Below are 27,876 nucleotides of genomic sequence, written 5' to 3'. Positions count from 1 at the left end.
ACCCTTTGAGGCTTCAACTCTACCAACGAGTCTTGGCTTAGAATGCAAGATGTTGGTGTCACCACCTCGTATCACCGGGAAAAGAACGAGAAAGAACAAAACGGTAATGCGTACGTCTTGGCCCCGACTCGCGAGTCTTGCGTCCGCTATCGGACATAATCCTTAATTCCTCAAAGCCGAACCGTCACACCAGAGTCGGCTGTTGGTTGGGTTGAGTAAGCCGCGATTATACCATCGGATCTAAACAAAGATCTGTTGGATCTGTTAGATCCTATAGTCGATGACGTATGAGGCTGACCCGAACGAGTATCATTTTCCGCCTTACACCCGTTATGTTTTCCGGCCTACCCTCTTGTTCGGATCATGTGACGCGGAAATGAGCCGAAGCCGAATTCTATTTATTTCAGTCCCTTTCTCTACATTATAGACTTTCCTATTTAATCTGCTTATAATACTGATGTCGAAGAAAGTGGGATGAAGTGGGATGGTCAATAGAAATTCCCAATTATTTTGCCGCCCCAACGCGGGTAAAAAAAAGTTATGGGCGTTCAGGCGTTGAGGATTCGGCCTATGCCGAAGGAGTCCGGAATGTCCCACTAGTATATCTTGGTCAACCTATTTCAGACATAGAAAGCATTCGAATTTGATTGATAAAATTCTAGACTTATGTCGACATCTTGAGGATTAGTAAAGACGCGAATGACCCCGCACCAGAGTATTTGATTATTTGATATCTTGAAGTGGAGGTGAAGTAAAAGGGGTTTCCGACCAGGGGTAATTTGATTTGCATTTACATGACGATACTCGAACTATTCACACAAGATATTCGTATCGCACCTGTTAATGTTGAACTGAGTCGTTACATTGAGCTTCTTTAAATTTGTAGTTATTCAAGTTCCTGAGTTACCCCTTATTGTCTGGTTTGAGGTTCAGTCACTGTAGCTTAGGTAGCTAAGCGATTAACTGACGAGAAATTGCTTTAACTATTAAACAGGTTTACAGGTGAGAAGCGTCAATGTCAAACTTCGTAAGAGAGACATGCGCATCGAGTAGTTATAACTAGTTGATTTAAATAAACTTGAAAGTATCGTATTCCATTCTATAACATTCCTATTCTACAATTCTCTATATCTTCAGTCTAATTCCTTGAAATTTTTCACAGCGAGGCCTCCAAGTATATCAATAAACCACCTCTCTAGTTCAGGAAACCAATTTCCTTCCAAACATAAATATACTTCCTAATAACCTCCTCGCTCACCGGGCCCACGGCAGCCAAGGTAGGCGAGTGCTCGAGCGTCTTCTTGGCGTCGAGAACGAGCCCGCCGCAAGACATGCGCCGGTAATTGCTATCCAAGAAATCAGCTAGAGCAGCAGCCGGATTGTTGCGCTGCGGTGCTGCTCTCACGCGCTTCGTCCACTCTTCTAGAGGAATCAAGTCCCGGATACCTAAAGCGTCGGCTAGAACCTTGTTGACTTCGCGCCAGGGTTGGCCAACAGGGTTCTCGATGTGATAGAAGGGATAGTGGGGTTGCGGGTGTGGCCTCAAGACGAGATCGGCGAGCGCGCCGGCTATATCGTTGACTGGCGTCCAGTATACTGTGCCGTCAACGTCGGGCAAGGCATTCAGCGTCTGCGAGGATTTTATCATGAACCCGAAGTGTTCCATGGGGTTCCAATATCCGCTAACCTTGGACCCGGCGATCTGGCCCAGGCGCACGGTCATAGGGCGGAAGTGCTCCGGATATTTGTGCAGGGTCTCGTCAAGCATCCGTTCGCAACCCCACTTGGCCTGCGCGTAACCCACGGGAAGAAGCGCGTCGACGTCGACCCTGTCCTCTGGAACTACTACGCGCTCTTCTGCGCGTCCGTAGTGCCCGACGACGCTGATAGATGAGATCATCTGGAACCCAAACCGGAAGCTGGCAGGGCGACGGGCTACAGCTGCAGAAGCAAGATCGATTAAGTTGCGCATGGTGCTGAACTGCGGCTCGAAGCCATCTAAGGGCCTCTTTACGCTCATAGGCCACGCGTTGTGAATAAGATGCGTGACGGAGCCCGCTAGCATCTCATATTCTCCCTTCGTTAAACCAAGCATAGGGGCCGAGCTGTCGGTCTGCAACACTTGCAATTTGGAAAGGAGATGTTCGGGGAAGTGGACACCCTTGTCCTTCATGGCCTTCTTCTGACGCGTAAAGGCTTCGGCCTTATTCTCGCGATTAAGGCAGATCACCGTCTTCACGTCGGCACGATGCGCTAGCTGAAAGGCTAAGTGGCCTCCTAAACTGCCTGACGCTCCTGTTACCAGAACGACTTTTGCGTTGTCTGCTGGGGCGACGGCGGATGGCGAAGGGATTGGTACCGAAAACCCGGCGGCGTACTTCTGGACGTACACGTCAACAGCCGCCTTTCGAGCGGCCAGTTCGGCATTTTCGCTCTCCGTGAAGCGTGGTGCTTTGGTGGCGATGGCAGATCCTGGCGTTTCCTCGACGGAGGGTTGAGTTGTGTTTCCTGAGCCGGTTCCTGAGCCGGTGGTTCCAAGCAACAATTCTTTCAGATCGGCAACCGTGGGGCATTCAAGAAATAGGGACTCGTGTTGGATATCGAGCTCGAGTTCATCCCTGAACCGACTCACGATAACGAGCGATAGTAGCGAGTCCACGCCCGAGTCGGCAAAGTTGGTATCGTCAGTAAGGTCCTCAATTGCAACGCCGCTTTCCTCGGATATGATCTCAAGGGCGCGCTTGAAGTCGACCTTAACTGTAACCAAGGGCTCGTCTGCGACGGAAGAAGTTGTCGTGCTGGCCTTTGGTGTGGGCGTATCTATTTCGTCGTTTGTTCTCGGAGTAGAAGCACCAGTAGTGCTGGCCGATTTCGAATCTCCAAAGAAACCCTTAAGATCTCCAACGGTGGGATACTCGTAAAAGAGCGCGTTGAAGTCGAGATCCATTTCGAGCTCCTCCTTGAATCTGGCCGAGATGGTTAAGCCCAAGAGAGAATCGATTCCGACGTCGCCGAAAACAGTGTTGTCGGTTAAATCCGATACGGCAATACCACTTTCATCAGCGATGATGGCCAAGGCTCGTGCGACGTTAGGCGAGGATGAAGGCCCTGTAATTACTTGAGCAGGCTTTTCTGCGCTAACGAGAGGTTGAGAGGGTGCTGAGGGAGCAGCCTGGCTCTTGTGTACAGACGGCTGAACAGTCGACTGCTTCTTCGATTTCCCGCTTTCTGCTGATAGGATCACCCGCAAGACTCGACGCGGCACACCTTGCATCTAAGATCACATATAAGTAAAGATATCCAAATATAGAAATAGGGGAGAACTTACCGCAAACTCTCCAAAGTGTGCGACGACTTTGTCACCGTGCAATATCATCACATCGCCATGCCACAATCGATCTTTACCTTCGACCATACGAGAGTAGGTAGTGTATTCCTTTTCGAACGAGAGCGGCTCAAACATTTGGAACGAACCCCATCCGTGGTTCACATAGACGTCCCGGTCCAGGTCGTTGTCGTCCTTGCAGTTCATGGAAAATCCAGCAGACCAAGTCAAAGCATCTAAAAGACCCGGATGAGTATGAAAGTCACCACCTTTCTTAAAGCTTCCAAAACCAAGACGGCTAGAAGCCTCTAGCGTCTTGCTGTCAAGAAGAATCTCGTCCACAGCTCTGTAGTCGTCGTGGAATCGTGCTAGCGGCCGGATGGCGCGGTATACCATGGAGCGATTGTAACGAGCAGTCTCGCCAGTGGTTATCCCATTCCGAAGTGCCTGTAATCTTTGCTTCACGTTTGCTGCTTCTTTTTGCAACTTTTGCTGGAGGTTGCTGTCTGTGAAGCGGATAACGCAGCGAGAATGCTCCTGTGGTTTTTGCTGAGTCTGTTGTTAAACTGGTTAGCATACCTAGGTAGGTATTTACCGAAAAGGGGGGATATTTCAAGGATAATGGAATACGCACGTCAAAAGTTATAAATTTGACAGTCGCCGTGTTTGATGTCCAATCCGCCTCAGCATGGGCTTGAAGGGCCTGTTGAGCAGCGTCGGGTCGGAGAATCAAAGCCTTGACAATGTCCAAATTGGAGATATCGACAATACTACCAGCCTTGCTTGGGTTATACTTCTCGAGGAGGTATGTGCCGACAGTCAGCGCGATGTCGGCATAAACTGCTGGGGTGCAGAGAGGAACCCCATCAACTTCATGGCCTTCTACCAGTGGGCGGAAATCCTTGCGCGTGACATCTGCCTCGACGATAATGTGGGCTTTCTTAGAATCGCCCGTCTCTTCGACAATCTTATGGACGGTAGTGCTCTCGAGTCGCGAGGAGCCGCTGATTACTAGAGGGGGATCTCCCTTGCGCAAGGACCAGTCGTTGACGTATTGTATCCAGTATGGCTTCAAATCCCAGCTATATGCTGGCAATGGGATAACCTTATGAGAGGCCTTGAAATCAGAGTGATATCCCGACCACCGAATATCGGCACCTGCAGTGTAGAGAGCTTTTAGAGCCGCTACCAGGGTTACGAAAACTGGTCTGCCTCTCTGTAAAGATGCCAGGGTTTTAGTCTGGGACCCGAGAACCGATCGAACCATACCAGAGATTGCAGGATGAGGGCCAATTTCCAGCGTGGTAGACTGGTCGCCGAGAATGTGGCGAGCGTTTGCTGCTAGAAGTGCCTTTCGCATATTGACGGGTTCTCGAGTATGGCGAGCGAGATAGTCAGGGCCGAAGTTTTCAATGCCGATGGCAATACTTCCGTCCAAGGGACACAACACGGGGATCTTAGCCTCGGAGTAAGTTGCGCCACCGGCTAACTTCTTGAAGTCCTCCAAAATTGGATCAACCTGAGACGAATGGAAAGCGTAGGGAACCTTCAGCAGTGTCGTCTTGAGTCCCGCGTCTGCTAGCAGATTCTTGAATACGGCGATATCCTCATTGATACCAGCCAAGACCGTCTCGGTTGGCGAGTTAATGCAAGCAACTTCGTATGTGCGATTCTTGAGGATGCTCTGGACCGTCTCTACTGATGCCATGACCACCAACATGGAATGGGTGTCTCGTGTGCACTTCTCCTGGAGTAATGTGGCCCTCGATCCCACAAGGTAGATAGTGTCTGCCTCAGATAAAACTCCAGAAACGTTGAGAGCTGCATATTCGCCTAGACTATGCCCAACAACGGCGGTGGGGGTGATATTCCACGATGCCCACAGTTTACTGAGTGCGATTTGCAAACAGACACTAGCCAACTGAACAGCGGCAGGTTTGAAGATGCTGACATCTAGTTCCTTCGATTGGATGACGGGAAGTATGGAGGGAAAGCCGAGGTTGTGACCGATACGATCTAACCTTCTGATTTCGGTACGGAACAGAGAGAAGTTGTCGTAGAGTTCCTTTCCCATGCCGGGGTATTGCGCGCCCTGTCCTGTGAATGCGAAAACAACCTTAGGGGATCCCTTAGGCCTAGTCATTCCTGTTTGATCACGGATAGCTGTCTCGATTTGGACGCATAAGTCCTCCGCAGTCGAGCCAGTAAGCATTACACGATGCTGGTGGTGAATACGTCGCGCCGTTGTGGTGTACGAGAGCTGGCCGGGGTTGACACTTGGGTTATGCTCTAAGAACTTGAGTAAAGACTTTAGATTACCTTGCAAGGAGACGCCATTCTTAGCCGATACAGCCACAAGGTGTTGGTTTCGCGTATCAGAGACTTCATTAGTCGACTCGGGGATATATGGCGCGTCTTCGATCAACAAGGCCGTGTTCCCGCCCGCAGCGCTGAAGTTGTTCACAAATGCTCGTCGGGGCTTTGAGGGATCAGAACTCCTTTCCCAAGGTGTCGGCTTTAAAGCGATATGGACATTCCGCTCGTTTAGATCCGTCGGAAACTTGTGGTTTATCTTTGTCTTGATGCCACAGTGCGGTACTATCATATTCTTCTGCATCATCAGCAACACCTTGGTAAGACTTGCCATACCAGATGCAGCTTCGCCGTGGCCGACATTTGCCTTGGCAGAACCCAAGAAGAGAGCCTCGTTACTGCTTCGGCCGGTCTTCACTTGAGCGAGAGGAGGGGCAAAGGTATCTAAAACACTGGACATTTCTCCGGCATCGCCCGCTTGCGTACCTGTTCCATGCATCTCGACATATCCGATAGAATAGGGGTCGACGGCGCCTTGGTTTAGGATCTTGTTGAATATGGCACGCTGAGCTCCAACGTGTGGCCGTGTAATAGACTCTGATTCGGCCGAGTGATTCGTGTAAGCCCCCAAGATCAATCCCAAGATGGGATCCTTGTCGGCGATAGCATCATCAAGGCGTTTGATGATGATCGTACCGACGCCTTCTCCTCGACAGTATCCATCAGCTGAGTCGTCGAAGGTCTTGCAATTGCCCGTTCGTGAGAGGAAGTGTCCCTTATCAAGACCAGCCGTCATGTCCGGGTTGGTCAAGACATTAGTACCGCCCGCGATAGCCGTATCGATGTCTCCTCTCCAGAGAGAATTGCAGGCGAGATGAATGCCGGCAAGACTGGATGAGCACGCCGTATTAACCGCATAACTCGGGCCGCTAAACTTGAAAAAGTAGTTTACGCGTCCCGGGATGAACGCTTGGTTTCCGCCTGGGATAAAATACGTGTCCACATTCTGAGCGCTGTTCGTTTCCATCCAGTCCATACTAGTCACGCCATAGAAGACGCCAACGCGATCGCGTCGTGTTGATGGTGTGGCGTCTGGAACGATACCGGCTTGTTCGATTGCTTCGTAAGCCGTCATCAGGGCAAGCCTCTGTGCAGGGTCGATTTGTGGCGCTTCTCGGGGCGAGATGTTGAAGAAGCGCGCATCGAACCCGGCAGGGTCGTCAAGCCAACAGCCAAATGCCGTTGCGCTCGTGTTCTTCCCCTTTCCTGTAGGGTCGACGTGAGTTCTAGCATCCCAGTGAAAGTCTGGCACGGGCTTGTGAACATCTAGACCCTGGTAAAGAAGGTCCCAGAATGCTTCGTTGTCTTGGGCGCCAGGGAATCTGCCTGATAACCCGATTATGGCTAACTTGGGCTTTCCGGGACTAGCATACGAATTACCCTGAGTAACGGACGGTTGGCTCTGTGTTGGTGTATGTGTTAATAGCAAGGAGCGTAGAGACGTCTGCTTAAGAGCTGTGTAAATCAGCTGATCGGCTTTCGTCCCAATTGGAACAATATTGAATGACTCGGGTTGCTCTCTCCGGAGACAAGCTTGCAGTTCTTCGAGGATGTCGTTCCAACGAATAGGCTGCAGCAGTATTTGGCTGACTGCAGACTTCAGGAGCGTCCCAAAGCTGCTGCTCTCCTCTGCTCTCCCAGTGCTAGAGAAGACGGTAATGTGGCTAGAGCGTGAATCGGTGACGCCGGAACTCAGGCTCTCGACAATTTCATCGACGTCGTCTGAAGAGTATAGATGCGAAGCATGGTAAGGTCCGAAGATTTTAATACCTTTCATCCCTGAATTATGTAAAATTCCCGAGCGAGTAAGTAGATCGAGCGAGCGAGGCGGGCCGCTAACAGTGATGCCATTTGGAGCATAGGCGCTGACGTACGGCCTGGCAGATAGGGGTAACGTCTAACGTAACAAAGAGGTAAGTATCAAACTGTTATGGTTTCGATATGGAACAATTATTCTTACCGTTTGATCGCAAAATCTTCGGACGGCATCAGCAGAGGCAGAACCGGGAACAATAATTGACCAGCTTGGATCTGACGAATCTGAGGACTGGAGTCTCTGTGCCATATCAGTTACGTGCATGCCTGTTCTAAAAGCCACAACCACTGCGTCAACAGCTACAGGGATGAGCTCGAGTGTGTTACGACTACAGCCAACTGCTGCTGCTGCTAAAGCTCCCGTGCAGAGACCCAGAACATGGGAATTGTTGGCGTGGAAATCCCACGTGTCAGCCTGGCTGCATATATGATTTAGTATGTAGTACTACAGCGTAGGTAACGTATGTTGACGTATGTCTTACCTGATAAAAACGCCGAGCTGGTACATGCATGTTACGGCCATGTCTAAGGCTATGCATCTTTTTCCATCTTGCTTCCACAGGACGAGATCGTCCAAGCAGGTGAACCGAGGGAGATCATCCCTGATTTCAGCTGGAAGCTTGTATATCTCTGTGCGGATAGCGTCGTATACTTTGACCAGAAAGTCTTCCAAGACTGGGTTGTGCCTGTATAGCATCAACTCCCTCAAGTGCGGTTGTATGTCGTATGTCTGATCTCCAAAGAGATACAATTTGATTTGGTCAACCATTTTGATGTTGATAATACGACTTGGAGGTAGGTATGTGTCGGTGATTTGGCTGTTGCTGTAGAATGTAGACTAAAGACTTCTCTATATAAAAAAGATGTCCGAGGTCTACATATATAGGTGTACCTAAGGTATATAGAAATATCTACTATGCCTCTCTTTGATACTATGAATATTATCACATCATGACACTAACCATGTCTTCCCTAGTTGAGGCCCGTTCAGCCTTATCTCCTCAGCTCCCTTTGCCTTGCCAAGCTAGCAGAGACCGTATTCGGGCATACTCGAGTTGGTGATTTGTGACATAAGCAGCCACAAGCTTCCACTGAGGATTGAGTATCTAGACCCATCTCGGTGCCGGGAATCCTCCGGGAGATCTAAAGTAATCGTCGGGGCTTATTCAAGAGATCTCGGGAGGTTTTATTAGATAGATAGGGTTGTTAAGGTGTTGTTTCGCCTTTGCCGTGATATGTCAATGGTTCTATTCCATTTGCACTGCCGGCCAATCGTAGCACCAAGACTCTCCAGTCCAATAAGCTGAAACGAGAATATGCCGACCTTTTTTGGAACATACGAACCGGTGAGACAGTGAGTAATCTTTACCGGTAGGGCGAGAAGCACGTGTTATCTGAAATAATTAGTTCGTTGCTGAGCCTCAACCTTGCGAGACAACGTACCTCCTGTGTGGGAGTTAGGTATATGCAAAGGACACGGGATTGTGCGTTTTAAACGTCAAAATAAATATCATCTCAGTATTTTATTCTTCTATGAAGATGCTATTCCCCGTTATTCATAGTCGGTCGAAATATTCTAAATCATGTTCGGTTAGGTATAGTAAATATCAAAAATACAACTATAGTTCGAAATATTTGTCCATTTCAAAAAATATCTAGCTAGTATACTACTCGGAATACCCCCTTTTCCATACCAAGAGGAACCATACGTCGTAGGTGCATGCTGTTGTGCAAGGGTGCCACGATAAGGCGCTCCTCGAACATTCACCAATCCGCATCATGCAGTAATATGGTGCTCCAAGAGGCGTTCAGGACAGCGGTAAAATGGCGGAAGTAAGCGATAAGCTTACCAATGCATAGAAATAGTCGAAGGAACCGTAAGAAGACCTATCCTGTGTAACCGTCAGTAGCGCCACGACGTGAGTCCGTTGCCTTGGGAAAAAACAAAATTACTCCGAGTTAGCTATTTCGCATCTTATCTAACAGAAGTCCCTCTCGCATGAACGGGGGTTCGCAGACATGCAGGTTCGCGATGGCTTGAAATCTAGTGAACCAGTCTACTTTGAGTCTTTGACAAATCTCTTTTGATAATATCCCCTTTATCTATCCTTTTCTGACATCCAAACGTGGAAGTTTACGTCTACTCATTTTACTAATGATGATTAATAACCCCCCACGAACTTCCCGGCAACCCAAGCTACGATCCAGTTGCGATGGGTGCGGCTCTGCAAAGCTCAAATGCGATCGAGGCCAGCCTGAGTGTGGACGATGTATATCTCTTGGCATTACTTGTGTCTATGGGGTCTCGCGGAAAATGGGTAAACCACCAAGAGAAAGGCTGCATATTCCAGCCATGCTAGGCGGACCTCGCACAGCAGCAGAGCACAACAGCAATGGAAAGGAGGGTGGATCCGACGACAGTAGTTACAACCGTCGTGCAGGTAGTTCCATTAGTGACACTATCTTGCCGAGGACCAGTTCGAGTTCGAGTATCAATGATATACGCTCGACTTGGGGGGCGGTTGAGGAATACTCCAACAATTCTATGACGACGAGGGTTAACATGCTGGATGAATTCCGTAACGACCAATTAGGGCCATCATTAACGAATTTCTCATCTTTGGATACGAACGAATGGGTTTTGACGAACATCATAGGGGATGAACTCTCATCAACTAATCTAGAGACCGAACCATTCCCCGCCTTGGGATGGCCTGACCTTGAAAGTTCCCCGGCTTCAACAGGGCAAACGACGGGGGCTCAAACCCCGGCAGATGACAGAATATATCTAGACAGCCCCTTTATGCAGCATGACGACATCAAGCATCATGATTGCTCCCAGGAAGCGTATGGAATTATGAATAGTTTATCTTCCCTGAATATCAGCAAAGCCTACTCTAGAATTACACCACCACCAGGCACAACAACTAACTCCATAAATTGCGTTCCCCTCGATTTTATATTACAACTTAACCGCGAAGCCATCGAGCGGTTGGGTCGCTTGTTGAGCTGTTCTTGTGCCAACTACTCTCATCTCGCATTTCTTTACGCCTCGATTATCGGACGGATTCTGCATTTGTATAGCCAAGAGGCAGGATGCCTTAAAACATCCTCACTAGGTCTTACACCAAATCCGACAATACGGCATGGTATGTCACCTTCTTGCTCTTCTGCTGGATCTATGTGCAGGTCACCGTCGTCTTGGCTAAGCGCAGGAGCTGGCACTGCGAACACAAGCGTTAGCGGCTCGAGCACACCATCAGGCAAGCGAAATACCACAACAGATCTCGCTCCTACACAGATGACTATGGGCTGCTTTAGCATCGACGACAAGTTAGTGCAGGCCGCCTTAAGAATTCAGCTGTTATTAGGCGAGATGAAAAGGGTCGGATTTCTTATTGACGTATTTACGTCTCGAAGTTCTAACGGTGCTGACGAATCTACTTCGGGGAATATAGATGATCTGTATAAAAGCTTGGGTTCATGGCTAGGAAAGGAGCACTTGAGAATAGTCGAGATGATGAGAGTAAGATTAAGAGATATCAGCATCTAGATAAGTCCAATGTACGATAGATCGTAGGTATCAATGATGAGCGTTTACAAAGCTTACTGTTTATCTAAAAAGCCTTTGAGGAAAGTTTTTATAAGATGATTGATTCTCCGAATCCATGATCCTTTCACTGCCCGATAGTCTTAATTGTTAATGCATAATTACCTAAGGGATATTACTGTAATAGTTGACTCGACGTATTTTTTCAGCAATTTTGACATCATGGAATAATTCTTCAACTTTTCGTTAGTGTGTCTTAACTTCACGAAGCAACTAAATTTGTAACAGCCCCAATTTCCAACTCATTATTAATTCTAACTATGATCTTGAGTCTTAGCATCTCTCATTTAGAATCTGACAAGGGGCAAGTGGAAGTAGGCAACCCAGGGCTAAACTAGGTAGTTAGATCTGAGTCCCATCTCAGATCTTTCCGGGCTTGATAAGGGATGGCCTAGGTGAATACGGTTCTTGGCCCCCATACGTAAATCCGTATAGTTACGTGGTCCAAGCGGCAACGGTTAATTCCGCCACACAACCTCATAAAAGGGGATTCGTACCTATCGTATTTCCTTTTCTCCTGCGGCTGGAATTCGAAGCACTTATCACTTGCAGTAGTGTGCGGCTGTTCCTTCATTTATTCCTTCGAAGTCATGCTTGATTTTAGTGTCCGTTGGCGTAACCCATGGTGGCTTAATTCTCTGCATATACCGTTATAAGCCACCTCGGGTCAGCAAGCCGCATGATGACATTACGAACATTCTTTTAAGCCAATAGTGTTTTACTTTTGATACCCGAGTACTCGCTACCTTGGCGGACTTAAAGAAGTTCGCTCCCGAATGCTTGCTTCGACGCGTATTATAATGTACCTACGTTAAACTCGCGTATGAATATCCCCTAACGGTGGTGCCAGATATCTTCCTAAGTGCGGTTACACAACACGAAGCAAGAGAATTCATCAGAGAGCAAGATGGATATAAGCTGCATCATCCATATTTTCCAGTTATTGACCCCCATCCTTCTTATGACTATAGATCTGTAATTAGTAATAAGGGGCAACTATACCCACATCAGATGATGATCACGGGAGTAGGACACAGAATTAACTGACGGCCAAAAATAAATTTAACATGAAATAGTTAGGATAAGGATGATGTGTACCTTGGTACCGAGGTAGATACGACAAATTTCACTGTGATCCTCTTCTCAAGGCTGATGATTATTGAATTAGCACCAACCCCTTTATACCCCATTGAATCTAGGTATAGGTAGAGAACTTCAAATTTCTTGACTGCAAGATTTTGCTCAATACACAATGCCAAGCACGTAATTAACACGAGAATTTGTTTCTTTAGGCCAAGAAAACCCTGACGATACCCGGTCTCAACTTGTTCCTAGGCGAAGATAGTAGTCAGACAATTTGGTGGCGTATGGGGAAAGAAGTAAAACCAGTCAAACAACAAAGATATGAGATGCACGTAGATCAATGATACAGAAAAGATCTTGTGGTAAGCAGAATTGGCGCAGTACCTACCTCTACGATGACAAAATATGACATGAAATAACTCAGCCCTATACGCGTAGCACACGAGAAAGGTGTGATCGGCCTTTGAAGCAGGCATCTCCCTGCCTCTCTATCCCCTCCCTAGTATTTCACCGTACCTCCACCAATAGGAAATTTTGTAAGTAGCTGAGGCTCTTAAATATCCGATAGCAGATCTCGTGATAGCCGACCGGACCGTGTCGGGCGTCGGGCGAATATAGATTCGTTCAAGTCCTGCAGGCTGCAGCTCTTAGCCCAGCTCGGTGAAGTCGTCGACCGTCTTTTGTATTTATTATCATCCATACATTCCGCCTTGGCTTTAAGCCACACCGAGGTGAAGCCGGACGCACGGAGAATCTTTAGCTGTTTTCGCTTCCCGCCTCGGGTGCCGAGACGGAGTTTAATTATCATAAGACTTATATCGAACCAATGAGAAAGCGGGACGAGATGTGATCTAGTCAGCCAGCCTACAGCCCTTTGAATTGTTTTCAAGTTCTTGAACAAAGCTTATCTCCTAAGCTCCGAGTAGGTTGTAATATCCTTTACTATTATGTATTATTCCACAGAATACATCCAATTAGAACTTAACAAAGACTTACTATTTGGAAATAATGCAGGAAACCCTAGCTAAACGGAACCTAAGATGCATGTACCGCTCTCTATTCGCACCTTAGGAGATAATTCTCGCGAGGCAGGCGTCATAAAGTACAGCTTGGCATATATGATGAAGGTGGCTGTGAGTTCCGATCTACTGGCGCTTCTTAGTATATCAACTCAATGTAAATAGCCTTCAAGTAATCCGTAATTAGTTTATATTCTTCATTCATACTTCATATCTATTAAATTCGAACTCCCCAAAAGTCGACTTACATGGGCCTCTAAATAATTTATAGGAAAGAACATGAGTTCGGCACTTGTATATCCGAGGGATTCAACGGTCACTATGACTAACGTCCTCACCCTATACCATACACATAAGCTTCTTTTCTTAGCAAGCCTTGCCGCCGTGGCGTGTTTGGTGGCATGGCTTCGCCGAGATAGACGTCTTGAAAAAATGCCGGGGCCTAGCGGAAACCCGTTAATTGGAATTGGCACAAGCTTACCTCCCAAGGCGCATATTCGCTTTCGAGAATGGGCCGCTACGTATGGCGATGTTTTCAAGTTGAAAGTGGGCTGGTATAATTGGGTGATCATCAATAGCCCGGAAGCGATACACGAAATCCTAATTAAACAGGTAATAAATTAGAAGAACATAGAACGTTATATACTGAAAAACTAACGTTTATCCACTTAGTCCTCAAGTACTTCATCTAAAATGCCTGCTCCTATTGGACACGATGTAGTCGCTGGTGGGATGAGGATGTTTACCTTGCCGTACGGAAGCAAGTGGCGCGCCTTTCGTACCATCTCGCACCAGCTTCTCTCAAGTACAATGACAGCCACATTTATCCCATCTCAGGAGTACGAGGCAAAGCAGCTACTCTTCGACTTGGCCACGGATCAGAACGACTTTCTCATGCATGTACGCCGCTTCGCCTTTAGCATCATGCTGACAAGTACCTACGGCTTACGTGTAAAGACGTGGGATGATGAGGACGTACATCACGCCTTGGAGAGCGCCCGCATTCTTGGTAAAATAACGCATGCGGGTGTATTCATCGTTGATGAACTGCCCATCTTGGCAAAACTTCCTACGTGGTTGCAGCCGGGGAGAAAGAGGGCAGAGGGTTACGCAAAGCCGCTGCTTGATGCTAAGATGATACTCTGGCGAAGATTACAGGACCAGGTTGCCGCCGGAAAAGCACCGGTGTGTCACGCACGCGAGATGATGGAAAACGACGACTCGTGGCGGAAACAGGGGCTTACAGACGAAGATGCGGCTTGGGTTGCTGGCGGTAACGTCGAGGCAGGATCAACGACAACATCAGTTACGCTGTTGAGCTTGCTATTACACCTCGCAGCAAGCCCCGACGTCCAGAAAACCGCCCACGACGAGCTTATGCGCGTCGTGGGACCTGATCGTACCCCTATCTTCGATGACATAAAAAACCTCCCCTACATCCGCGCCTGTGTTAAGGAAGTTCTGCGCATGCACCCTACACCTTTCTGGGGAATTAAGCATTACGCTGATGCCGACGTTACTTACAAGGACTATGTTATTCCCAAAGGTACTATACTGCTGGCCAACACGAGTACCATCCACTACGATCCATCTCGTTACGAAGACCCGTTCACATTCCGCCCCGAGCGTTACCTCGGTCACCCCAAGTACAGTGCCGACTACGCTAACCAAAGCGACCCGTACAAACGAGACCACTTCACCTTTGGCGTAGGACGACGTATCTGCCCAGGCTCCCGCCTCGCCGAGAATTCTCTTAACATCGCGCTGTCAAATATTCTATGGGCGTTTGAAATCCTCCCGCCCGTAGTCGACGGCGTCGAGGCCAAGATGGACCTAAGCGACGACGCCTGGGAGGACACGAGTTTCCGCGGGCCGAAACCCTTTAAGGCTCGGTTCGTGCCGCGTGCCGAACATAGATCGAAGCTTGTCCAGGACCAGTGGCAGCAGGCTATGAAGGAAGGATATGTGCTCAGGGGTAACAACGTGGATGTCGATAGTGTTGTGACATATTAACGGCGTAATTATGGGCTGTTATTGGGTCCATTGATCTGGAATTCAATAAGCAGCATGATGTATAGCGAACAAAAATTTTAGATATATTGTTAAAATAATTTACTTTATACCAGTTAAACCCGGTTTATTTAGCCCTTTAAAAGATGCATACGGACCAACAAATACGCTCACCGGCGAATCTTAACCCCGGAGCCTTGGTATAGCCTTATTAACTTACATCTTACGTTACAGTCAGCGAATCTTCCCATCTCGAACATCATAACTCTCGATCTTCGGAATTACACTGCTTGGAGAATGGGGTATCCGCATTTCGCACCAACACTCCTTTGGAACCTCCCTCTCACAAGCGAGCTAGGCGTAAAGAAACCAGTAAATATCTTTGCATTCTCCCCAGACGATAGGTTCCTTCTTACTCTACATGAAAATGAAGGCGGTATATTAGTAAGTTCTTCCCAGAGAATAGGTTTGAATCCGTACATGAACAGTGGGTGGTATAGTCCATAAGTAATGCTTATTCCACAGCTTCAGAATTCTATGTTATTCGCCTATTAAGGAATGCTAATTATATACCGTAGTGGGATCTTGCTGCTACTTCTTTGCCTCGAAAGCTCGAATTCGGTCAGGATAATACTGGCTCAAAACATCCTATCAGGGCTGCTGCACTAGACGGAAACGGAGGACTCATAATAGCTTTTGGTCTCGCCCATCTCGCTGAATATTATAATATTCCTAAGGATGGCAAAACATTGAAATTGTCAGAGTATGTTATTCCAGCGGCAAACGACGTCAAAGTTTCAAGAGACGGCGAGATATTCGCGCTCACGACGGGGACTACCGTAGAGCTATGGGATGCACATAGCTTTCAGAGGGTTAGAATTTTCGAACCCAATGTTGAAAACCCAAACCCGTTTGAAAAGGTCGCACTCTCTCAGAACAATAAATATGTCGCAGCAGTCAATTCTGAAGGACGATTCTTCGTGTGGGGTCTGGACAATGATTTCCACAAGGTCTCGCGGAATAAAGAGGTCGGCATAGACCTAGAGCAAGGATGGATTCCGACGAGTATCGGCTTAGGTGAACGGAGTTTCGTAATGGCTACCCTAAAAAAGCGAACGACCTCGGGCCAGGACACCTGGATGTTCATATCGTGGGGTTATAAATACGAAGGGCCTGATAATACGCTATACGCGAGAGAATGTCCAAGCTACCCACTAACTTGCGTTGCGCCCAGCACCGAGTTCACCGTTTCTCTGACCCATGAGGGTTATTTGAGAGGGAGTGATAGCATGTTCTGGCCGCTATTCTCGACCGATCAGGGAGCTAGTAAGAAAGGCAAGGTGGTATCGTGTGGAATATCGGAGAGTAGTAAACTCTTCGCCGCTGCTAGAAGCAATGGTCGTGTAGCTGTATGGAGATTATATACTAAAGATGCTGATCCTAACGAGCGATATCCGGGGTAAAGCTGTTAGGGATGTTGCTATACGTATCCAACCATTGATGGTTTTCATGATACCATACAGTTAGCCATTGTATATTTTAAGACTCGTGTTTGTAAGATATGCCGCCTAGGAGGTACCCAAAGCTGAATTACTGATGTACATAAGAGTTCTTTGTCTGGGCGTCTTAGTGAGCTAGAGACCTGATGATCCATATTATTATCTGTAGGTTAAGTCCATTGGGTTTGCCACCGTAATCGTCTATTTGACCCATGATATGGTCTTTGCAACATTAGGGAACACATCCATGACGATGATTCTGGTTCTACTGCCCTTCAATAGATGATTGTACTCTAGAATTGTGAGTTTGAGGGGTTTGTCAAGCTGCCAAGTGCAAAACCCTTTCATGACAACGAATAAGACAAATTCACATGAGACTTATGTGGTAAATTAGCAGGTAATATTTTCAACCTTAGCTTCATGGCACTGGTTGTTTCATTTATATTAATTGATAGCATACTACGTACAATCTAAATATTCAGCAGGTTTCACCGTCAGTAAAACCGTTGCGTCCGGGCAAGCATATAGACAAACACGTTTACTACCTAGCTTGTAAGAGGTACTGAGTAATCAAGAGTACTTGTAGTTTGTAGTAGCAAAACTAGGAGCCAAAAGATGATGGCTAGCTCAAGAGCGTCTTATATAATAGGTACCTAGGTAGTAAGGCCGTCAGAAGGAAAGCTGCCGCCATGTATTATTCATTCTTGGCTCTAGATGAATTATCCGCGAGGAACTTTTCGTAACCCCATCTGATTTTCTTCTTAGAATTGCCTTGCCTTCATCAACAGCTTAAGGAATTTCTAAATCACGCCACATCGCAAAGGAAGCATTTCTACTACGGCGTATTGGGACCTCTACTAGAACCTACATCAGAGGTATAATTGTATCATCTCGTCCATATGTCGTATCGAAATCAAGGACGGAGCCAACAGTCACATCGTGGCCAGAGTCAGGGTCGTGGTCGTGGTCGTGGTCAAAGTCGGGACCGGAGCCAAGAGCAGAATCCGGGCCAAAATCGAAATCAATACCAAAATCGAGGTCGAGGCCAGAGTAGAAGTCAAGGAAGAAATCCAAATCAAGGCCAAAGTTCTGTATCAGCAGAAAACCTGCCCCAACCCTCACCGGATGTCACTACACTTGAGGATAGTGTCATTTCTCAGCCCAAAGACGGAGATCAAAATGTCGTTCCCCGGAGGCCGGCGTATGGGGATCAGAAAGAAGAAGACGTCAAACTTTGGGCTAACTACTTTGAAATCAAGGCTGACAAGCGTAGCGACCTCTACATCCATCATATATCCTTTTTAGATAAGGCCAGAGAACCTAAAGGGAGAAAACTTGCCCGCGTCGTCAAGCTGCTTCTCGATCAAAACGAAGATCTGAAATCACTCTGGGTGGTTACCGATTTTGCTAACACACTCGTCTCACGCGAAAAGCTTCCAGAAAAATCATTCGATGTGCGCTACAACGATGAAGTCAACGTTCGAACGGGCGATAATGCGGTAACTTACATCGTAAAGATTGAATACAAGGAGACGTTGTCTATTGATTATCTGGTTCAATATTTGAAAGATCCTACAAAGCCCTGTTCAACGGAAGTCCTAGGGAAGATCGTCCAAGCACTTAATATCTTTATAAACCATTGCCCTCAGGACTCGAAAGATTATATCACGATCGGCTCAAGCAGATCTTTTCCTTTAAGCCGATCTTCCCGTACACGTCTACCATATAGCTGCTTCGCAATCAAAGGGTATTACTCCAGTATCCGAGTTGCTACTTCGCGAATCCTCGTCAACATAAACGTCACCCATAGCGTATTTCATGATAAGGCACGCCTAGATACAATAATGTCTGAATTCATTAAAAAATGGGATGACAATACGGCTACTTTCCAAAAGTTGGCGGCTTCCCTTAAAGGAGTCAGAATTGAATATGGTTATCTAAAAGACAAGGCAGGTAAAAACATCCGCCGGGTAAAAACCATATTTGGTCTTGCGTCGCCGGAGGATGGCACGGCAGACAAAGACACGACTAAAAAGCAGCCGCGAGTACCCAAGTATGGAGCCAAGGCAGACGAAGTTGACTTTTGGTTCAATAACAAATACATCACCGTCTTTGAGTTCTTTAAAACAGGTTAGTCCGTTTCTTCCGAAGTATTGTAGTGCTGGATGCCCTCTATTCTAACATCACTACATAGTACACAAAATAACGGTTGATAACACCTTGCCACTTATCAATATTGGATCGAGTGAGCGTCCAACATACCTCCCACCAGACCTCTGCTATGTGCTATCCGATCAGAGGGCAAAGATAGCTCGATACGACAATGATATGATTTCCCACATACCTAAATACAAGCCCTGGGAAAATGCGAGGGATATTGAACAAGGTGGTTTGAAGGCTATTGGCTTCTCAGGGGAAGACGATGGTAACAAGAAGAGACGAGTAAGTAATTCGAACGAGCCGAAAAAATTAATCGAACACTTCTCATAATCACCAGGACAAGTTTGGACTTTCGATCGAAAAGCCTGAGTTGATCACTGTTCACGGTCGCGTCCTACGTCAACCAACCATTAGGTATAATTCAGGCGATACAATACGCGCGATTCGATGGAACTTATCAAAGGTAAAGCTCGGGTCTTCAGGTTCCAAAAAGCGCTGGTTATGTGTGGCTATAAATCCCATTCCAAACACATTGAAGAAAGATATAGAGACTGCCCTTGTGATGCTCCAGAGCAAGTTGAAAGAAGACGGCGTATACATTGAAGATCCGGAACCGCCAATCTTCGCAACTATACCCATCGGAGACCCTAACTCTAAGACAACACTTAGAGAGGTATTTACATCCCGTGCCAAAGATGTCGACTTCTTTCTCGTCATCCTACACTCAAAAAATTCTCTTACGTACAACTACGTCAAGAGACTCGGCGACATAGAGTGCGGCGTCCCGACCATCTGCCTCGTAAAGAACACTCTTATCGCGAAGCCAGGTGACGATGATATTGGGAGGCATATACGGAATTTTTCTGGAAACCTCGCCCTGAAGCTCAATCTGAAGTTCAGCAACAATAACCAGATCGTCGATCCGAAAAATCTAAGTTCCATCCTCAACCCGAAAGATACGATGATCGTAGGGATTGACGTCACTCATTCTCCGGTTCCAGACCAGCCTAGCATCGCAGGCATGGTTGCCAGCGTCGACGGGAACCTCGGGCAGTGGCCTGGAGTTCTGCGGCACCAGGGGGAGCCGCGCGTTGAGATGGTGACGCACCTGCAAGAGATGCTCGAGACTCGCCTTAAGCTCTGGAGCTCGAGGAACAAGTGCTATCCCAAGAACATCCTCGTTTACCGCGACGGAGTCTCCGAAGGCCAGTATAAGCTTGTTATAAAGGAAGAGCTTCCAAAGTTGAAAGCTGCATGTACAAGGCTATGCAATCCAACAGCCATGCCGAAGCTTACCATCGTCGTCGTGGGCAAACGACACCACACCCGTTTTTACGCCGGAGACAACAAGGGCAACCCGAGTCCGGGAACAGTGGTCGACCGCGGCATTACAGAGGCTCTCAACTGGGATTTCTTCCTCCAGTCCCATAAACCAATCATAGGCACCGTCCGTCCGGCCCATTACTTCGTCGTCCACGACGAGATATTCAGGGATAAGTTCAAAGGAGCCGAGGCGGCCAACATGTTAGAAACTTTTACTCATTCCCTCTGCTACATATTTGGGCGGTCGACCGGTCCCGTTAGCATATGCACGCCGGCCTATTATGCGGATATCGCCTGCGATCGCGCTCGTTGCTACGTTGCTGCTGGTACTACCCACGCCGCAGCTTCACAAGCTCAGATTCCTGGCAGCGAAGGCCTTCTTCTCCATCCAAATATGAAGGATAGTATGTTTTACATTTGAGAGATTGATGAAGTCCCCACCTAGGGGTGCGCTCCTTGGGTATCAATGATTTTAGGGTGATATTTGGTTTAGATGCGTTGGATTCGGTTTAGGATAGACGGTATTTATTTATTTCAATAAAAAGAATACAGTAACAATTTAATTCACTTTATTTACCATTGGTAATAATACACGGTCATTTTATGTACACACTCAAGACTTGAGTAAACGGCCTAGCGATCGCTCAAGAACGACGCCGCCGGCACCGATCGCAGCGACAGTCCACAGCCACTTGTTACCAAACTCAGATAGACTTGGCCAGAAGCTATTCTTGATCTTCTTGTACTGCTGCAGTTGCTTGTATTTGTTGGGGCTTTCCTTGGCGTATCGCTTCTCCTCGTTCTCCTCGTTTTCTTTGTCTCCCCCGATGTAGCGAAGGAAGATGTAGTTAGTAATGGGGCCAAGGAGTGTTAGGGGGTGTAGTTGCCCAGCGCTGAAGAGGAGCAGAGGGAAGGAAAGGTGTGTCAAAGCGTCACCAAGATAGCTATTTAATAGTCAGTATTTTATCGCGACATTGATAGGGTGCAGAAGGAACTTACTTGGGGTGTCGGACGATGCTAAATACGCCTTCGCGGTTAAGTTCATCGCTCTCCTTGCGCTGGTGACACGCAAGTTGGGTGTCGGCTAAGATTTCCAGAGCGTATCCTGTGGTGAACAGGAAGATAGCAAGACCACGGGCTACGGTCGTAGCTTCAGGGAAAGGGGAAGCGAGAGCAGTAGCAATCGGAGCACGGAATGGCACTGTGAACGGCAGGGAGATCAAAGTCTGAATGAAGGCCTCAGGTAGGAACATGGTAAAGAAGGCCTTGTTCCAGTAGTCTGGCTGCTTCCTGTCCGACGTCTTGTATCGAGGGTCATCTTTACCACGTCGTGAGCTGCGCGAAGCAACGCGGTAGAAGAGACGTAGACCCCAGGCGCTAACACCCCCTAAGAGGAGCTTCTGATCATACGACAATGCAGACCAGGCAGCAGATACAGATAATCCTTCATGAACCACGGGAATTCCAATAGCGCTCCACCAGGCATTTGCTACTTGTGCAGTCGGCCACAGCCAATCCTTAGCTTCGACTCTGTCGGTGTAGCGTCCCAAACCATACGCGATGAGACTGAGGCCGCTGTGGAAGCCGAAAGATGGCAGTACCGCGTGTTGTAAAAGTCCAAGTGTTGATGTCGTGCCGCCAAACCTGATTCTGGCGGCGGGGGTAGGTTTAAAATGGGCTCCGTAGCGATCCTGTTCGGCACCCGAAACCGACGGTAAGCTATTATTCACATCTTCGGCCGAAGGTGTTTCGTGTCTACCGAACCAACGTTCGTATCTATCTTGTTCGGCCCCAGATCCGCGAGGAAGTATCTTTTCGATATCTTCCCTAGTGGGGAGTTTGAGTTGGCCAAAATGGAGCTCATATCTATCTTGCTCGGCACCAGATGTTCGTAAGAAACTTTCCTTAACCTCATCAGTAGATGGAAGCTTGACTCTGCCGAAGGTGCGTTCGTGGCGATCCTGTTCCGCGCCGGAACTCTTAGATAGATCCTTCGGTATCGCGTCCTTTACACGGTCCTTTACACGGTCTGCTTTATCACCGAGCCAACCACCTAAGCGGTCTTGTTCGGCTCCCGAGTCTTTAGGGATATTTTGCTGTAGTTTATCTTGAGCCTTGTCGGCTTTATTTCCGCCAAACCATCCGCCGTAGCGGTCCTGTTCCGCCATTGTCGTCGGGGTGGTATAGGAGAGATGATCTAAATCATACAATGATAACTAGTAAAGAATTATGTTAGGAATTCAATTGGGACGAGGGATATTGGCCAATTTGTAGCAACACGGGGGAGCACGGGAATGTTCTGAGGAGACGATGACGTAGCGTTACTTAGCCATGACGTAGTAGAAGACTCATCTCGGCAATGCATGTTGCTGAGAATCCTAAATGTAAATAAACTATTTGGAGAAGGATGAACTTTAAGTTTATGATAATACATAATCGAACTATTCAGAATTCTGAAGTTGTATCGGGAAAGCTTCCGAGATGTTTTGTTAAGGCGGGTATACGAATAGCTCCACTCTAGCAATTATCACCACTCGTCACGGCACAAGCGTCTTAGAAAAGTTACCAGTGCATCATATTTTGGTTAGAAAGCATATGATTATACCATCTTTTTCTATGCCATTTTACAATAATCTTAGCAACTAAAATTCTACCCCGCATATATACACTCATATGCAAACGCCAATTCTTGATCATTTATATTAACTAATACGAGATATAAAGTCTAACCCGCTAGTAACCAAACTTTACTCCATCCAACTTATAAAAATACCTAAGGTACTTAGATATAATAAATATTTACAAAATATTATCACGCGACGATAGGTCCTCACCTGCATCCATAAGGGAACTAAGTTTAAAGGGCAATATTACTAGATATCTCAGAAAAGGGGCACCGCCAACCCCTTAAGCTAGGACAATTGTAAACTCGGTCCAGGAGGTTGCTCACTCTCAATCCAATCTCATTCTAAAACCACATGTCACTTACTCTACGATTTTGAAACGATAGTAATTTCAATAATAACCCAGTCCTTTTATTCTCTCTCTCTAGCTAACTCAGGGGAACAATCTGACACGAAGGGTAGATATATACATATGTAGAATATATACGGCTATGAAAGCCTTAGCCTCCTAACCAGTTGCTTAGACCTGGACGGTAGAGCCGATGGGTCCGAAGCGGATGTTGGACCAGACGACCTTGCTGCGGAATTATTAGTCATGAAGAAATACATTATTAAGAAGAATGTTACGTACGCATCGGGGATGCTGGCCTCGACGTCGGATGGGACACCGGAGTCTTGGGCACAGTCACCACGGTCACCGCCGGGCTGGCCAGCCTTCTCAGGGGGGTAGCTGGAGTCGAGCCAAAGCATGTTGGCGTAGTGCTAAAGCGGATATGGTCAGTAAATAACGTTCTTCGTTGCGAAAAAAAAAAAAAAAAAAAAAAAAAAAAGAGGGGGATAGCGGGAAACTTACGTCGTCCCAGATGGACATGACAAGGACCATGGGGATGTCGAGAGCGTTGTTGAGCTGGTCGAAGCCGCCGACCTCGCTGAAGCGGTCACGGTCTCCGAGAACGTTGAACTCGGCAGTGCAGTACTCGGGGGTGATGTCGCTGTCGGCGGGGAAACCGTCGAGCTTGGGGCCGGGGATCTCAATCTTCTTGCCGTCCTGGACGAAGAACTGAGTCAACTTGTTCTCGGCGAACTGAGTGACGACGCTAGGGATAACGTTAGTTTATCATCGTTTGTTAACATAGGTAATAGGCTAGAGATTGGACTTACGTGAACTTCTTGCTGGTGTCGACGGTCTTGCCCTGGCCGTAGAAGTCGGTGTTACCCATGCGGTAAGGGTTGTAGTCGCAACCGTTGGCGTCACACTTTCCGGCGAATCGGTCCTCAGAGTAGGTACCACCGCACTCGTCCTTCTCGCAGACGTGGTATTCGTTGGTGGTGCAAGGGTGAGGGGTGAAAGCGAAAGAGTGCGAGTTAGACTCCCTTTTAGACGTTGTTAGCTGCGTTCCCTCCTTCGAGGTTCTCCGTGCGGTTCTTCTTACCAGACGTCGATTTCGGCACAGCAGGCACCGTAAGGGCCAACACCGGCGTTGTCGTCGTTGGTGGATGGCTCCCATCCCTCGACGTTGCCCTTGCCACCGACAAACTTCAAGTCACGGGCGCACTGAGCGTCGCAGTAACCAGTACCGTACTTGGCACCGGCCTTGTTGTTGGGGTAGCTGGCCATGCCACCGTCCTCCTCCATAGCGACGAAGTAAAGAGCGGCGTTAAGACCACAGTCGACGGTAGACAGGTCGACGTCGAAGGCGAACTCGTTACCCTTGAGGTCGAAGGTCTGGTACTTGTCGGCACCGTTCATGAGGTAGAATCGGGAGCCGATGTTGGTTCCGTAATCGTGCTTGGTCAAGAACTTGAGGGTAAGAGCATCGCCGCTGGTAGAGGCACCATAGGTCTTGCTGTAGTCGGCACCCTCGACGGCGCACTTGGTGGCGCAGTCGTCAGCGGTGCTGCACTGCGAGGTCCACTTGTTACCGTCGTAGCAGTTCTCGGTGCCTGAGGTGCTGTGAAGCCATCGCCAGTTGGAGTCGATGGTCACCTCAGCGTTGGTCTGGGTGCAGGAACCGCCGCTGGTGCACTTCTTCCAAGACAGCTTAGGGTGAGTCTCGGTTTGCTGCGTTCCAACCTGCTGGGCAGACGCGAACCCGAGAAGGGCGGCCGACACGGCAATGGACAACATGATGCTGGTGGTTTATCTTCGAGGTAAAGAAGTGGTAAACCTAGAGGGATGGTGAAGCTAAGGATGAGTCGAGGTGGCATCTGGGACCAGAGTTGATTATATAGTCGATCGAGAATATCTTGCCCAGAAATTAAACTTCTCCTCGACCCCATATTGCCGGCAACGGGCTCCGTCTCGACGTAGCCAAATCGTGGTATAGCATAGTCGATCACTAACCGTCTCGGCCCTATGACCATTCTCTATTAGATTAAAATGCCAATTATGCTAGTAGGGCTCCGGCGGGTGTTCCGACGACGCAAGTTGTGGTTGGTCCCAGCAGTAGGCTGCAGTCTACAACTACTTTCGTTCTGGATCATATCATTGGGGGCGATAATACTAAACGGAAGAGCCCTATATCCATAAAAGTGATCAGTCGTTGTCCAAAAATGGTTGTCGTGTATAGGATTGACCAATAGGAGGATTCGGCTTGATGGGCGTGACGATCAACATAATGAACCAAGGCGAGATTCATTGGCCCGAGGACTCTGGGGATACAACTTCCGTCGCAATTTAGATTGGATGGTATAAGTTTCAGGATCATGGCCCGAAGTAACCTGGGATATTTGCGGGGAATGGGGGTAGACAAGCTGATTCGGGGACGATCAGGGGTGGCAACATGTATATGGCTCAGCGATGGCATTGCGGCCCGTTATGTCCACAATCACGGAGACCAAGCCGCCGCCGTGGAAGGGAAACGAGATAGCAAAGCGGGGGGCCTCTAGGAAAAGAAAATTCAGACGAGAACGGAGGAACTACGACGCCTCCGGAGTTCTTTAGCGAACCCTAAGAAAACGGCGATGACGCAAAGCCAAAGCCGCGTTTCGTCCCGCCAAACCTCCGAATTCTACGGTACAAGTCCGGATGCCGCAAGTCTGAAGCAATCGTGTAGAAGGCTGACGCGAAAAAGAAAACCAGGAAAAAGGGGCATCCAGAATTTGCGAGCCTCCTTCTTTCGGCACGCCTGGGTTTTAGCCATTGCCAGCATACACTACCTACCGCACCAGGGGATCTCTGCAAGATCTGGTGTAACACGATGGCATGATAGTATTGGACGAAGAGCTTGGTGTGGGAAGCGATCGACAGCAGGAAATGCCGTTCACGTCCATGATGCCGAGACTAGGATTGTGGAAAATATCGACGGCATATTATCCAAGGGTGTAACGGACGCAGCGGAACGCTAGGACGGACGCCAAGTCTGGCAAGCTCCGTGGAGAAGACCCCAGTCAGTCATCACATTCTCTGCTATCCAATATATTTAGCCAATTGATGCCGGGTCCCCCTAGAATAAACTCATGCAGGTCCTCGCGTGGTGTGGTTCGTCCAAGCTTTCATTCCACCAACTGACCAGATCGTACTATTAAGGTCGCCAAGATCGGTCTAATTCTGAGCCGAATCTTTCTATTTCCAGCTTCCTCGCAGTACGATACGGCGGTGGGATGGGGATATCGCATACCCCAATAGGACGGCACGGCCCGTCAGAGTCGCTAAGTCGAGCAGCACTATACTCCAAAGAATCGTATACATAGTTCAAGTCTCTTGGCTTAGTTATGCGTAATAGCTTTTGCGGTTACTTTTGGGTCTGTCATATTTGCATGATGCTTAAAGCCGTAATTTACATGAAGAGATGAGTTTAGGTATCTAAGAGCCCAACGTAGGATTTCCAAAGCTAGCACCGAGTTTGATGGGACAATACATCAACCTATCAACTCTCAAATCCTTACGTTATAGATGTTGTCATTAATCTACGTGATTAACCCATATCTCCTCTCTAACGCGGTGGGATAATTTAATTCTCGTGCGACCACCTCCTGTTTGTCTCGAGAGGGCTTAATGGGCCAGTGGCAATTAGAGATTAAGTGTCCGTCGCCACTCGATGTTACTACTCATAAGCGCCACCTAGCCGCGATCATATTACAAAGTTGCAATATCGGAACGAGCTAATTTGTCTTTGACATGTTGGGTAGATAGTTTTGGTTCCGCCGAGCAGCTGGACGTATGTCCATCGGCGGCAGTGGCTTCTAAAGCGGCTCATAGATTCGGTTATCAAAAGAGATCAACGCAGCTGATCGATCAGTCTGTTACTGACATCGCCATTTGTAATGTTCGATCCAGAACCGTATAGAAACTTGATATCGAAACCCGGTCTCTGAAAAGTTTCTCTTGGTAGACAAATCCAGATTACCGAGATTTAAACGTGAAAACCCGCATATACAATTCAGCATGCCCCTGTTAGCTATGTATTGCTACTTGACGTACGATCCCTGCAGATCACCAGGCGTTTATCATCAAGAGTTAAATTTCGGTTGTATTTTTTCGTAATAGAGGAGGTCTCGTAGTTCTAGTCTGCCCTATCAAAATTGTAATTCGACGAAGGGGTCGGACCCACTTGGTAGAAGCTTGAATACTATTCAAGTTGACGCATGTATAATTATTATATTACTTTACGCCGTAGATTAAGTGCTCTCAAGTCCACTTCTATCTAATGACGAGTATAAGGAGGCTCCTATTGTAAGGGGGATCGTGGATACGATATTAAGGTTATCCACGTAAAGTGAAATTTAGCAAACTAGACTATTAAGACAGAAATATCTAAATAATACAGAAGATAAGGTAAAGGAGAGTGTAGTTCAAGATGTATCCATAGTAGTTATGAAGGCTTATCCGAACCAACCAACAACTTACGCAACCTAGCTCACGGATGTTATCATCCATTGAGTCATATTGCAAAGCTATTACGTGGCGACTCAGGCATAAGTATACATTATGCCACCGCCACCCCTCGCGTATTCCCGATTTGATATCTTCCAAGTTTCATAATCACCTCATCCCGTGAAATAGGATCCCGAATAGGCGGCTCCGACACGGAAG

At 47.7% G+C, this 27,876-nt stretch overlaps 7 protein-coding genes across 7 annotated transcripts; 4 read left to right on the top strand and 3 right to left on the bottom strand.

Moving 5' to 3' along the window:
• Nucleotides 1-1,195: 1,195 nt before the first annotated feature.
• F5Y00DRAFT_260514 (ketoacyl-synt-domain-containing protein) lies at nt 1,196-8,282 on the bottom strand (the record flags this gene model as incomplete). Its single annotated transcript, XM_048011024.1, has 5 exons — nt 1,196-3,274; nt 3,329-3,880; nt 3,960-7,595; nt 7,659-7,932; nt 7,996-8,282. The coding sequence occupies 5 exons, from the start codon at nt 8,280-8,282 to the stop codon at nt 1,196-1,198; spliced, it is 6,828 nt and encodes a 2,275-aa protein (XP_047866569.1).
• Nucleotides 8,283-9,520: 1,238 nt separating this feature from the next.
• Nucleotides 9,521-11,066, top strand: F5Y00DRAFT_268378 (uncharacterized protein; the record flags this gene model as incomplete). Its single annotated transcript, XM_048012241.1, has 1 exon — nt 9,521-11,066. The coding sequence occupies exon 1, from the start codon at nt 9,669-9,671 to the stop codon at nt 11,064-11,066; it is 1,398 nt and encodes a 465-aa protein (XP_047866568.1). The 5' UTR covers nt 9,521-9,668.
• Nucleotides 11,067-13,657: 2,591 nt separating this feature from the next.
• Nucleotides 13,658-15,308, top strand: F5Y00DRAFT_268375 (putative O-methylsterigmatocystin oxidoreductase; the record flags this gene model as incomplete). The annotated part of the gene is made up of 2 exons (XM_048012240.1): nt 13,658-13,837; nt 13,898-15,308. 2 exons carry the CDS (start codon nt 13,658-13,660, stop codon nt 15,236-15,238), a joined length of 1,521 nt encoding a protein of 506 aa, XP_047866567.1. The 3' UTR covers nt 15,239-15,308.
• A 194-nt stretch (nt 15,309-15,502) lies between these two features.
• Nucleotides 15,503-16,814, top strand: F5Y00DRAFT_34609 (uncharacterized protein). The gene is made up of 2 exons (XM_048013519.1): nt 15,503-15,679; nt 15,814-16,814. The coding sequence occupies exons 1-2, from the start codon at nt 15,533-15,535 to the stop codon at nt 16,696-16,698; spliced, it is 1,032 nt and encodes a 343-aa protein (XP_047866566.1). The 5' UTR covers nt 15,503-15,532; the 3' UTR covers nt 16,699-16,814.
• A 137-nt stretch (nt 16,815-16,951) lies between these two features.
• On the top strand, nt 16,952-20,638 carry F5Y00DRAFT_268374 (Piwi-domain-containing protein; the record flags this gene model as incomplete). Its single annotated transcript, XM_048012239.1, has 4 exons — nt 16,952-16,954; nt 17,784-18,864; nt 18,929-19,176; nt 19,232-20,638. 4 exons carry the CDS (start codon nt 16,952-16,954, stop codon nt 20,636-20,638), a joined length of 2,739 nt encoding a protein of 912 aa, XP_047866565.1.
• Nucleotides 20,639-20,775: 137 nt separating this feature from the next.
• On the bottom strand, nt 20,776-22,687 carry F5Y00DRAFT_232835 (DUF1295-domain-containing protein). Its single transcript, XM_048007225.1, has 2 exons — nt 21,217-22,687; nt 20,776-21,161 (listed from the first exon to the last, which is right to left on the bottom strand). The coding sequence occupies exons 1-2, from the start codon at nt 22,383-22,385 to the stop codon at nt 20,831-20,833; spliced, it is 1,500 nt and encodes a 499-aa protein (XP_047866564.1). The 5' UTR covers nt 22,386-22,687; the 3' UTR covers nt 20,776-20,830.
• Nucleotides 22,688-23,244: 557 nt separating this feature from the next.
• On the bottom strand, nt 23,245-25,357 carry F5Y00DRAFT_34589 (glycoside hydrolase family 7 protein). The gene is made up of 5 exons (XM_048013518.1): nt 24,275-25,357; nt 24,003-24,215; nt 23,695-23,938; nt 23,473-23,603; nt 23,245-23,419 (listed from the first exon to the last, which is right to left on the bottom strand). Exons 1-5 carry the CDS (start codon nt 24,967-24,969, stop codon nt 23,362-23,364), a joined length of 1,341 nt encoding a protein of 446 aa, XP_047866563.1. The 5' UTR covers nt 24,970-25,357; the 3' UTR covers nt 23,245-23,361.
• Nucleotides 25,358-27,876: the final 2,519 nt, after the last annotated feature.

The sequence above is a fragment of the Daldinia vernicosa genome, assembly GCF_022497035.1.
Source record: "Daldinia vernicosa strain CBS 139.73 unplaced genomic scaffold F5Y00scaffold_14, whole genome shotgun sequence".
In the NCBI taxonomy this organism is placed as follows: domain Eukaryota; kingdom Fungi; phylum Ascomycota; class Sordariomycetes; order Xylariales; family Hypoxylaceae; genus Daldinia; species Daldinia vernicosa.
The sequence above is the reverse complement of the archived record's forward strand: the minus strand, read 5'-3'. Positions and strand labels throughout refer to the sequence as shown.